This window comes from Notothenia coriiceps, unplaced genomic scaffold (assembly GCF_000735185.1).
Source record: "Notothenia coriiceps isolate Sejong01 unplaced genomic scaffold, NC01 NC01_scaffold00034473, whole genome shotgun sequence".
NCBI classification, from domain to species: domain Eukaryota; kingdom Metazoa; phylum Chordata; class Actinopteri; order Perciformes; family Nototheniidae; genus Notothenia; species Notothenia coriiceps.
This window is the reverse complement of record NW_011367174.1, coordinates 44680-57332: the sequence shown is the minus strand read 5'-3', so window position 1 is coordinate 57332 and position 12653 is coordinate 44680. Positions and strand designations below refer to the sequence as shown.

The window sequence follows — 12653 nt, the reverse complement described above, 5'->3', positions numbered from 1 at the left end:
CGGATAGCGATTTTGGTGCGGGGTTTCATCTTAAACAGGTTAATATAGTGTTCGCTTTTAAGGGAAGGACACGTCTTTTGAGCCCCTGTGGTGAGTCTTTTTCGGCAAACCCCCGCGTAGTTTGGTTTTTGGTCTGCAGAACACTAGCTTTGGGACACTTTCTCAAGTCAAAGATACAAATAATAGATCGATTATAGCTACCACTTTTGCGACACGCACCCATTGGGAATTTCTGACCCTACCTCTCAATATAAAGCATGGAAAAGCCTTCGGGTTCTCTTTTGAGCTGTTTTACGTTCGCCGACCTAATACGACACAGCAGCTGGGTGGTATGTGTTACTTACACTTCTGTTATGGTTCCTGTGAATACACTACGAGTTTCCATTCCAGTTAAGCATTTCTGTATATAAACCTGCCGTTACATAATCTTTGCATCCTGGTTTTGATAATCAAATGATCGATCGCATATAGGCGGTCCGATGATTGCAATCGACGGTTGAACTAATCGGTCGAATTGAATCGATGTCACAATAGTTGTAGTTGCAAACAGACTGAAAAGCAGGAGCCGATCAATCGACCACAAAAATCGATTGAAAACGATTGACCAGAAAAGTGGTTTTCGTGAGGTCTCTAACCCTTCGGTTTTTGAGACCTTATAGGTCTAGGGTGGCTCCGAGAGCACACACGACCGAGGCTTTCTGGTGTCTGGAGTGGGTTTTTTTCTTGCAATGTCAGTCGGTCCCACGTATTGTCACTTTTACTACTGGTTTGTTCCTGTCAATATCAATAATCTAAATTACATCACTGGTGGTGACGTTGTAAAGTTGTAGTATAATAGTAAAGTTACCAATGTGTTGTCAGTGGTTGTGTGTCTGTCCCCGTTTGTTCTAATCTATAAAAATATATTTCTTATGTCGATGGGAAAAATGAGACCGAAATGAAAATTGAAAGTAGCACGACAACGAATAACATAATCGAGAACGAGATAAAATTACAACAAGAACGAAAATGACATGAATATATACCGAAATAGTTAAAACATATATAAAATAAGTACTAAAATTCCTTTTTCGTGAGTATATGTCCTGTAGGATCGACTGTTTGTTAACTATCATATTTCTGACCCGTTGTCTGTTATCCAACATTGACGTAGATCCGTTCTGTCTTTAGGTATAATTACCCAAGTTTTTTTATTCCGATTCGTCCCTTGTTTTGAACAATATGGTGGCCTCCGTGTTGGGTAGTGTAGTGTCGGAGTCATTTTTATAGATCAACATAGACATCTCTCTGAGATCCTCTCACGGGTGCTACCGGGATTTACAGGACACTGTTCTATTCGCGGTCTTGTTCCAAGGATCGATCTTTCAGTTAAAAAAGATTTGAAACTGACGTATTTTTTTGGGAACGGGAGTACAGACCATGTCACGGTAAAGCTGATACGGTAGTCGAGTACCTGACCTCGGAATTGTTTGGCGACGTTGTATTTGAGGTTTGTCGTGTCTTGTTTGATTAGTCTCATCATAATCGTGATTTAAGGTCCTTGGGAATATCCCTCCTCGAGTTAAAATGTGTTGAGGTGACCCAGCTGTCACCTCGGTCTCGGTTGGATGTCCGATCCTCTTACCAGGTGTTCTAAAATTTGTCCTCTCGGGGTTTTTATAAATTGTTTTGGTGGAAACTTTACTAACGTGTGGTGTGTTGTGTTCTCCTACGGACTCTTACATCTAGGGGAATTTTGTGTTTTCCTTCTATCCAGTTTCAGTAAATCTATATCTCAGAACGTCACCTCACCTTTGTTGAGGTGAGTTATATATTCCTTTGGCTTCACGACGGTCCACAAGTTTTAGTTCCTATTCCCCGTCACAAATCGTTGACGGTGACATTACACCACATGCCATAATCAGAACTTGGAGACCAAATTGACTAACTCATTACAAGAGATACGTGAAACAACTACTTTTATTAACAAAAATTACGTGGTTACTCGTACTTACTACGAAATAAATATTATTTTTTTGTTGCTTTGTACTTATCGTGAATGATGAATGTACGTGATAATTATACATGCGTCCCTTACGAGCTACGTGAAGTCTACGGTATCACTGGTGTATTTGGATCATTGTTGTCCCTGTTTGCTACCTTTTTCAGTGACCTGAAAAGCAAAATAGGACTGTTTCCGTTTAATGTTTACAAACGTAGGACAGTTACACACAATACAAACAACAGTTATTTTTATGGAAACTCGACGTATAAATACATTACTTTCTACGAGTATTTACTTGTATATAATAATATACCAGATACGAATTGATATGAGTCGAAAAACACAAGTAAAAAGTGTCTTAACTCCACAAGACCTTTACAATGACGGGAGTGTCCTGCTGTGTCTGCAGTTGGGTTCTAATCCTGCCTACACACTGTATACTTTCTCCAATGATCTAAATACAGAACACCTGATTTCACGTAGTACCTTAACCGCACCTCTACTTGACTTATAGACGACACCCTTGAGAGATTAATATATAGAGAAGAACATTTTTCATGGTTTAGTGGTCTTCAGTCTCAGGGATTCATCTCAACGGTAACTTAAACCATTATTGTCAATACGAGAGACTCTACACGTAACCGTAAGAGGCAGAAATGCGTGTATATTTAGAAAATACGACACCGCGGAGACGAGGCAACGTACAAGGGAACACGGTTTCCTAATAAAGTGGACGTTCGTCGGACAAACTGTAACAGTGTATGATATAAGTAGACCACAAACGGGGGTTCCTTCCCTCTAGACCAACGTCCTCCCTCCGGTCTCGATACTTGTACGAGATGGACCCTTTACGGAAGGACCATGTCTCGACGTACCGGAAACCTGAGTAACCGTCTCGGTATCATACAACGTATCGTACTTCCGAACCGCATTATACACCTGACATCATTACTTCCGTAGACTGTAAAAGAAACAGAAATGATAACACGGTTTCAAGACTACGTCAGTCGGACGGGAGAGCGAGGAACACAGTGTCACTGTACGTCGGCACCGGGCAACAACGTCAACATCATAAGCAACGAAGGAGGTCTTAGTTTCCGAGACGAACACGACATCCACAACACTGATACAGACTTCTCCCGTTCCCTACCAGGACATGTCCTTCTCCTATGTCCGTCCTACCAACGACCCAACCAGACACCCTCGACGGTGTCACCCTCGACGGTACCCCGGCTCCTTTTTTTAATCTTTGTAGTATTTCATCAGTAAAACAGAAGAATGGGAGAGAGGAGAGAAGGAAAGAGGGGGAGTAAGTGGAGAGGGAGAGAGGAGTAAGTGGCGAGGGGGAGTAGGGAGAGGGGAATAGGTAGGGGGAGTAAGGGAATAGGTAGTGGGCGAGAGAGGAGGGGAGAATGAGGAGAGAGAAGAGATTCCTTCCAGTCCCACACCTCCTTGGAGTCTACTCCTCGCGCCGACACCCGTCGGCGGGGGTTACTTCCACCCTGTTCCTTTCTTCTGTTGAAGCCATTCTGTTGTTGATTTACTTCTGTGCTTTGGGTCGTTGTCCTGTTGCATCACCCATCTTCTGTTGAGCTTCAATTGGTGGACAGATGGCCTTAAGTTCTCCAGCAAAATGTCTTGATAAACTTGAGAATTCATTTTTCCGTCGATGATGGCAATCTGTCCAGGCCCTGAGGCAGCAAAGCAGCCCCAAACCATGATGCTCCCTCCACCATACTTCACAGTTGGGATGAGGTTTTGATGTTGGTGTGCTGTGCCTTTTTTTCTCCACACATAGCGTTGTGTGTTCCTTCCAAACAACTCAACTTTGGTTTCATCTGTCCACAGAATATTTAGCCAGTAGTGCTGTGGAACATCCAGGTGCTCTTTTGCAAACTTCAAACGTGCAGCAATGTTTTTTCTGGACAGCAGTGGCTTCCTCCATTTTATGACCAACTTATGCAGAAATCCAGGTAATTCCAAAGGGTTCACATACTTTTTCTTGCAACTGTATATATTTTACCAAAACAGTTGTCCTGCAGTGTATGGCTGGACAGCTAAGCATCAGTCTTGGCAGAAGACTGCGTGCAGAATTATGTTTTTTTGTGACTATTTCAGATTTAAAGATACTCTGAGGGGTTTTTGACCCCTAATAGTATACGATGGAGCAATGTTTTAACATTTTGGTTCCCACTTTGTTTATTTTATGCCTGCACACAAAGATGTCATACACATTCTTCTGCCTGTTTCATGTTATTGTGCTGGAAAAACATGCCATGAAACCACAACATCTCCGACCAAGATAAAGAAGAAGCTAGCATAAATGGGATTACATGTATGCTTAACTGCAATGCAAAGTGCATTGATCATTTTTTTTGGTAGTCGACCATACTTTTTTTTCATTATTATATTATTATTATTGTGAGAACCAGAAAATATAAACATAACTTTTTTTAAAGAAATCTTTTTATTTTCCACTTGTTAATAAAGCAAAAAAATGTCCAGACAAACCCCCGAATGTACTGTAGGAAATTTAAAAATGTTTTTTGTATTTGTGTCTGTATTTCATATCACTAATCAGAGCAGACAATGATTTAGCAAAATATGATGACCCTTCCCAGGATGTATGAATAATATCAGATTTGTACTTGCGCTAATTAGATTAATTATGGCAAGATAGGGCAGTAAAACTGTTAATTTTCTTTTCTCTAATATTAAATACCACACATACTGTATTCTGATATCTTAATCAGAAACAAGTCATGTGATAATAAGAGGACAGTAACCCAAATGTCTCTGCATGTGATGACGGGGTAGCCGATGACCTCTGTGTTCATGCTGCTCTGTGCAAGTTTGACTTTGAACCATCTGAACCATCACTTCTAATGTGGAGCACAGAAACAGAGCAGAGCCATAATTAGAGTGAAGGCTGTCACACTGGCCTGTAGGGAGCCGGGCTGAGCCTCTGAGGAAATGCACACAAAGACACACGCAGTGAATTTGTACTGACAAAATGGCTTCTGATAACACTTTATTACACTTCGGAAGAAGCAGCCGTTTTGTGCCAGTCATGATGGTGTTCCTCTTTTATCCTCTTTTGCTGCTTGTCTCCCTTTCTGAGCTTTTCAGTGGCTCTCAGGCAATGCACTTGGCTTTGGGCTTATCTGCTGCAGCAGGCTGATGGTCCTCAGGTCTGACTGCGTATTTCCTTTGAGAATTGTTCTTCTTCTTTTGCACTCCTGTTCGCTGTTGGTATCATAACTGACAGTAAATAAGTTATTTGGCCATCATAATGACCTGACAGCAGAGCGGGTACGTTTATCTTTGCTTTTACTTGGTCATATAAGGTCATTTTCTAAGATGAATGTCTTGATGCTGGATTGTGAAAGTAACATATATACCTCACTCCATCAATCATGTGACTTCAGAAACCACACACACACACACACACACACACACACACACACACACACACACACACACACACACACACACACACACACACACACACACACACACACACACACACACACACACACACACACACACACACACACACACACACACACACACACACACACACACACACTCAGACAGAGGCTCTCTTATCACAGCTCTCTGTTATTGTATCGGAGCCAGGAGTCTGTCTGCAGGACTGGACTTTGCTCTCTCCTGTGGAGAATGGTCACTGCATATTAGCAATCAATGGCTTGGTCCTCAAGTTGGATTTCTTGTTCCCGTAATGGTTCATCTAGTTTAAATGTGTTTTGTCCTAAACCCTGACGGCTGCTTTAGATTTTTGTCTCCACACAATTTTCTCCCCACGGGCTGCTAAGATCAGCTGACTCTAAACCTCACACTTACACGCAGGACTGGAAAAACAAATGTATCACTGAACTGACAAAACACCAGTTTTTTGTGTTATGCATGCGTCAGTGCAGCTTCTCCAATCTTGTTTTTGTTCTTCTGAAAAGTCATATTTTAAGTGAAAAGATCTGTTAATCAATATTTGGGATATATTTGGATATTTTAAACATGGTTTGCACTAAAGACCTGATGGTTTTCTCAGAAGTCATTTTTGTTTGACTTCTTGTCTGCTGGCCAGAAAACATGAGTCAAGGATCAAAGGTGATGAAGTCAAGGTAGGGCTCCCATCAAATAAATGAGGAAGGACTGTCGATGCAGGGAGCAGCTGAGGGAGGAATGTACTTAGGAGCAGAAGAAATCCATGCAAAGGCAAAGCATTTCCTTTTCAATTAGGTCCAGTTTAATACACTGACCCTCCAAACTTTTGGAGGGGTGCCAGCTGCAAGTGCACAGCAGCATCTGCTGATGATGCGGCAGCCCGCCGTCTCACAACCCCCCTGCACAGGATCTGAAGTGGTAGATGCCTGTTACATGATATCAAGCATGTTGAGCAAGGGAGCAGGGTGAGTGTTTGGGATATGGAGCACAGTCGCAGCAAGAAAGGAAAACAACAGTCAGCTGGTGTTAGGTGTTGTATCCCTGCAACAGTGGAGGCTGTCCACACCTGACCTGGATCACACACTGAGTGTTTCACGATCCTCCCTGGATTACTTTTTATTTGAGGACAGAGGGGGACAAGGTTTCCTCTCTGCAGATGTGTTTATGCCGCAGCTGGCTGCAGATGTGCCTGTGCAGAGGAGGTTTGGTCCTAAGGAGAGCGGATGTAGGAGTACTTGTCAGGACTCTTCTGGGGGCCGCGTCCTCCTGAACTCTGAAAACCGTCGCTTCTCCTCGTCAAGCTATCAGAAGCCTCCTTTACATCTCCCTCTGTGGCATGACTTGGACACAATGTCAGATTCTAGTCTGTGGACGGTTCTGTCCAACTTTAACCTGCCAAGTTTCTTCAGTGGAGCCCGCCTGCGCCGGTCCAAGAGGTAACTAGTTTGAAGCGTTGCCGTTTTTCTTTTCAACAATTTGATGCATTTAATGTTTTTTACAGACAGGGTTCTTTGCATATTGCAATCAAATACAGAAATGAGTAAAAAAACATATTTTTTACGACCAAATAAGTGACTTTACATTTTTACAAAATGTATTTACTCTGAAGGGCAGGTGGAGTGTTTTTCTTATGTTTGCAGTATGTAAATGGAGATGTTTAATGCGGCCAACATGAATACAAAGCTGGGTGTTGCCTCCTAGCCTATTGTGTAGCCTAGTGTATTTGCTTTGTGAGACAAATGGTAATTTAATGTTTGTTGCTGAGGCAGTCTCATGTTCCTTACACAGGATGTGTACTTCCCTAGATGCAATCCCCATTAATTGGAAAGTAGAAATGCTGATTATTTTGTATATTTCCTTAACTGACTGTTCCACCACCAAGGATTTGTTCTTTGTGACAATGCTACGTTTCTGGTTTGACTTTTTAACATTGCAGAATTAAAAACCCTTTATTGGTTTATGTGAATCAGAGTGTGTAGACACTGGTTTATAGCTAAGCCACTTGATCTCAGTTTTCTGTATATGGTTTGGTGATGCCCATAAAACTGATATGTAGCTTTAATCCCTGCCCTGACCCATTTTATTGTGAAAAACAGCTTAACATTAAAATACTGACTGTTTTTGGACATCAATACATAAGAATTCCAAAAAGCGCTGTCATACTGTATTTAGTGGCAAATTGAAACCTTGAAAAAGTCTGAGATCACAGCCATGTTTTCTGCTCTGGGTTTGTGAATAAATTGATGATTGATGTTAAGTTGACCATTTCATTGATTTCATTAAACGGCTATTTAAAACTGATGGAAAGTTTCATTACAGATGATGACTAGTGGTTCCCTTAACTGAATGAGCTGAAATGGCTGCGAATCTTTCAAGTGTGTCTTATGTTTTGATTACATTGTAACCTGAAGAATTAGGCAGCTAACACCTCCTGTAATTCCTGTACATTTAAATAGTAAAAAGGATTCAAACGGTATTCTGCAAAAATGTAGGATCTTGAAGAACTGCAACATGTAAGACCTTAGCTGCAACTATTGGCCATAATATCCAAAAGTACAAAGTTAAATATGTAATGCACATTATGTGAAAGTATAAGCTTCTGCAAATCTAACAAAAACCCTAGAGATTTGTCAAAAGCTTAGTCTCTGAAAAGCAACGTACGTTCTCAGATGTAGAAAATCAGTCTTCATTGGCTAGGTGAGAAAAAAAAGCGGCATTGCTTTTACCCAAGCAGCAAGTTTTTAAACACTATTAATAGAGCTGTGTGTGTCATATGTGTGACTTTGAATTTGGGTTTGTCAGCGATCAGCAGTGATTTATGTTGCATTGCACTTTTTCAGCTCACCTGACAGCTCTGACAAGGAAGCTAAAGAGGCAGAAGTGAAAAAGATGAATCGTGGCTTTTTGTTGACACGGGTCAGGATCAGACGTTCCAAATGTACCTGGATTCAAAGCGTCTGAATTCAAAGACTGTTATCTATTCTTGCCTCTTCCCGTACCCAAAATAAGTAAGCACTCTGAAATCGAAGAAATAGTTTTTGACAGATTCAGATTACTTTGTGATATTGAAGCGTTGCAGTAATGTAGGTCAGTAAAGAAGAGAAATAAATGCACTTTTAATAATCCTTGATATGTAAGGTATCTCTTACTTTGGTAAACACCTTTTCATAGATTATTTCCAGTTGTTCAAAAAGAGCGATGCAGCTACGCCGTGGAGATTTCACGTGTAACGCAACAATGGTGTGATGAGGTTGAGGGTTTTGCATATCACCGAGAGTGGTAAACCCTTCTATGGATCCGTTCCAGGAATCTCACACAACTGCAGAACGGCAAACAACACTGGCCTACTTTCTCCCTATCATCTTCGCCCAGGGCTGCTTTATCCCTCCTTTAAAGCTTCTCTATAGCGTCACGCTTTTTTCCCCTCACTCAGCCTTTCTGGCCTCAGAGGTACCCGCTCAGCTTAGCATCAAACGTGATAAAGATGGCCGGCGTGCCATCGTCATAGGTGACTGTTTGTTTTGTAAAGTAATCCGGAAGCAGTCACTTAACGTCCCCATGAGTGGCACAGGGTCGATTGGGCAGCAGTGTGGCATTCTCTGGGCTTAGTCCTCATTGAGAGGGTATAAATAGATCTTGTTAAATCTGATCCTCTTTCTCTTTACCAGATATTATTCGCTCCCGTCTCACCACGATAATAAATGATTCATTGCACGTGTCAACAATCTTGATTGCGGGGTTAGAAACCACTTCAGGACACAAGGATGAATGTCATTTCAGTCTAAGTAGGGTTTCCCCACTGAATTCAGGAGATGAATTTATGGGTAACAATGGGATTTCAACAGGACTGAAAGCAGCTTGGGATATGATGCACCTTACTGGGCCTCATGAAAGAACATTTCTCTTTCTTATCCTAAATCTCTTATTTACTTTGAAATGTTTCTAACAAGTGTCTTACCTCAGATTTACCAAGCTCCGTAAACAGGACAAACTCTTTCTAACAAGACATTTCTGCTGGATCATTGCCCCCTGCATATGCTGGTGCACATATGTAAGATTCATGATAAGCAGCATTAATGCCCCTCAAATTTCAAAAGATACATTTATTTTTTGAAATATTTTATTTTAAATTTTATTTCAAAATTCATCGTTAGCACTCGTTACATTTTAATTGTGCCAAAGAGAACACTTAGAGTACAAGAAAATTGTTGGATGCAACTATTTATTTTGAAAAGGTGTTTTGCAACATTACATAATACACTATTACTGTCCAGAAAACCGATAATGGTCAATTATATTTTTAGAGTCCGCTACAACCGATTCAATCAAAGACTTGTTATAATCAGAATAACATAATAGTAAAATAATCTTTCTAATGTGCTTGTCACATCACGTTGAACTTTAAATCCTGAAATGACTGACCTCAGCTTGAAGGTCATTGCTTTTTTTGGATATTCAAATACCTGAAATGTTCTCTGTAATGTCGAGCATCATAAAAATGTTTGCATCCTCTGATTTATAATCATGAGAGGACTGAGCCATGAGGACCACTAATTGGTTAATACTTCTCAATTGTTTGTCGTCTATTCATCATCACATTAGACTTTACCATTAGGCTAATTGCTCAACCATTAAGCAGGGGCAAGTATTCTCTCTCTGTCAGCTGACATGTCTGGTGTCATAGTCAAAACGATGCATCAAATTTGTGGGAAATTGCCCGTAGGTCATCAACACCAACATGGGCACAACATTGGTCCATAGGCCTCTTTTGTATCAGATTTTCAAGGGCAAAGTGTGAGGGAGAATTAGTGAAGAGCGTTGTCTTCTATGCTTAAAATCTAGCTAGTGAGCAGGGGTAGGAGAAGAACTCAGATTTCAACATGAATCCTCTGTTAGAAATAAAAGTCCTGCAATCTAAAGTATTTGCATCAAAATATACTTAAAGTACCAAAAGCACTCATTATGCAGATTGGCCCATTTCAGAATAATATATATTATGTGTTTTTATTATGATTATTGATGCATTCATGTGTTTATCAAAGCTGGTAAAGGTGCTGCTAGTTTTGATGACTTTAATTATTGATTATATTTCACTTTAATCCAGATCGGTAAATTAAGGTACAAAATACATTTAGTTGAGTAAAAGTAAACGATTCCCCTCAAAGTACAAAGTAGCATAAATGGAAATACTCAAGTAAAGTACTATGTCAGTATAATAATAATAATAATAATAATGGATTAAATTTTTTATTAGAGCGCTTTTACGGGTGCTCAAAGCGCTTTACAAATACACATTACACATATTAGACATGTAAGAGTCATAACTGTGGACATTACCCACAGGAGCAAATGCGGGTAAAGTGTCTTGCCCAAGGACACAACGGCCTGACGCAGTTGCGGCCGAGGCGGGATTCGAACTGGAGTTCACCAACGCCCCTTGATCTGATGACCAACGCTCTAACCACTGCGCCAAAACCGCTCCAAAGTATCTCAAAATTGTGCTTGAGTACATCCACTTAGTTACTTCCCACCTCTGCTGTAAGATTACATAGCATCTAAAGGGTAACACAGGTGCAACACTTGAAGTATACTGTAGTTAAACTAAAACGTCCCTTGAAAAATCATCCAAGCAAGAACGAAAGGGTTAACACTTAGCACGTTAGTATGGTCATTAAACGCTGCAGTAAAATCAAGACACACACACACGCGCCAACACACACACACACACACACACACACACACACACACACACACACACACACACACACACACATCAAATAAGTAAGGAGAATACATGTGTTTCATGTGGTGTTTGTATTATGCAAAGGATGGAAGCAGCATTATTGAATAACACCTTAAGAATGCAGTTAGAAATGGTTCAGTTCTCTGAGGAGGTTATGTAACAGGATGTCATTGAGTCTCTGACCTTGAAGTGAATTCATGTTCTCCAGGCACGATGCAGCGTTTCCACTGACAGCCTCTAATTTGAAAATATAAACCCAAGACTTATCGGTGCATTGAACACTGGAAGCTGTTTCTTACTTAGAAATAGTTCATTTTTCCTCTCAAGGTTAAAAACTGGGCTACATTTATGAGCCACGTGTTGTTGATCCGATGTTCCCTTGTGAGTCACAGTCATGTATTCAAATGATCAACACAACTAAAAGCATGATAAATGCTGAACAAAGAAACCTTTTTTGGTGACTGAAGGAGGATGTTTTGTCTACTTTTGATATTTATGGAAGCACAAACGGCTGCAACAACCAACAGAATATCAATGTATCAAATGTAAACACTACTAATATTTGTTTGTTGAAATTTTACTCAACCATTGAATTGTAAATCTATCGGACTCTTTTTACATCTTGCATTTTGAAATAAAATAAAAAAACTTTTAAAATGTTTGACAGGATACAAAATAATTTTTTTGTTTTTGTTTTTCGAACACCTGACGAGAACAATGCCATGACAGAGGTTGACTTATACACAATACAAAATCCCAAAAAATAGCACCAAAGAAAAGAGGAACAAATACCAAGGAGCATGCAGTATATTGTAACATATTCAAACACAACGTTATTAAACATATGAGTTGAGATTTGGCCTGCTCTTAATAAGAGAATATGTAAAAGGTCATTTTTGTGTCCAGTGTCCTGCCTAATATTTGACTATGTGGTTTCACAGCTGCAGAACGAGCAACAGAAAAAGCCTGATAGGAAGCGGTCAGTCTACAGGTTTACCCCGACCTCACTCGCCTCTCTCGTCTCTAACGGGTAAGTGTACAGTACGTGCCAAAATCACAAGTGTGTAATGCAAAATACCAGAAAATGCAAGTAGAAGTATATTCCTGCTGCGATTCCATTTTTAAACCAGTGGCAGCACTATTAGGCACAGTCATACAATAATGATATGATCAGATGGAAAATCACAGGTAATGTCCACACTCTTTACTGTTGACTGATTCTAAAATAGGCTTGTGAAAGTGAAAAGTTGTTATATAAGCTAACCTCTTTCAGTGTAAATGAATCTGTCTCAGGTCATTGCTGTGGTGTTTGGGGCAGCTTTAAACAGTACAGTAGCAGGTTGAAGGGCAGTGATTGTGCTGGCTGAGGAAGTGGTGGCCTGCACAGAGGAAATGCACGGGAGTGGAGGGAGGGCACATTTACCACAGGGCGTTTTATTTCCGGGCATTGGTCAGCAAAGA

At 40.5% G+C, this 12653-nt stretch overlaps 1 protein-coding gene across 5 annotated transcripts in view; it reads left to right on the top strand.

Annotated features, from left to right (window-relative positions):
* The window catches only part of mast4 (microtubule associated serine/threonine kinase family member 4), a 58662-nt gene that overhangs the window by 21289 nt on the left and 24720 nt on the right, over positions 1–12653 (top strand). For all 5 annotated transcript variants that reach the window (XM_010790625.1, XM_010790626.1, XM_010790624.1 and 2 more), the window contains one exon: positions 12134–12222. In XM_010790625.1, the coding sequence (XP_010788927.1) occupies positions 12134–12222 (89 nt within the window). The remainder of the gene's footprint in view (positions 1–12133; positions 12223–12653) is intronic.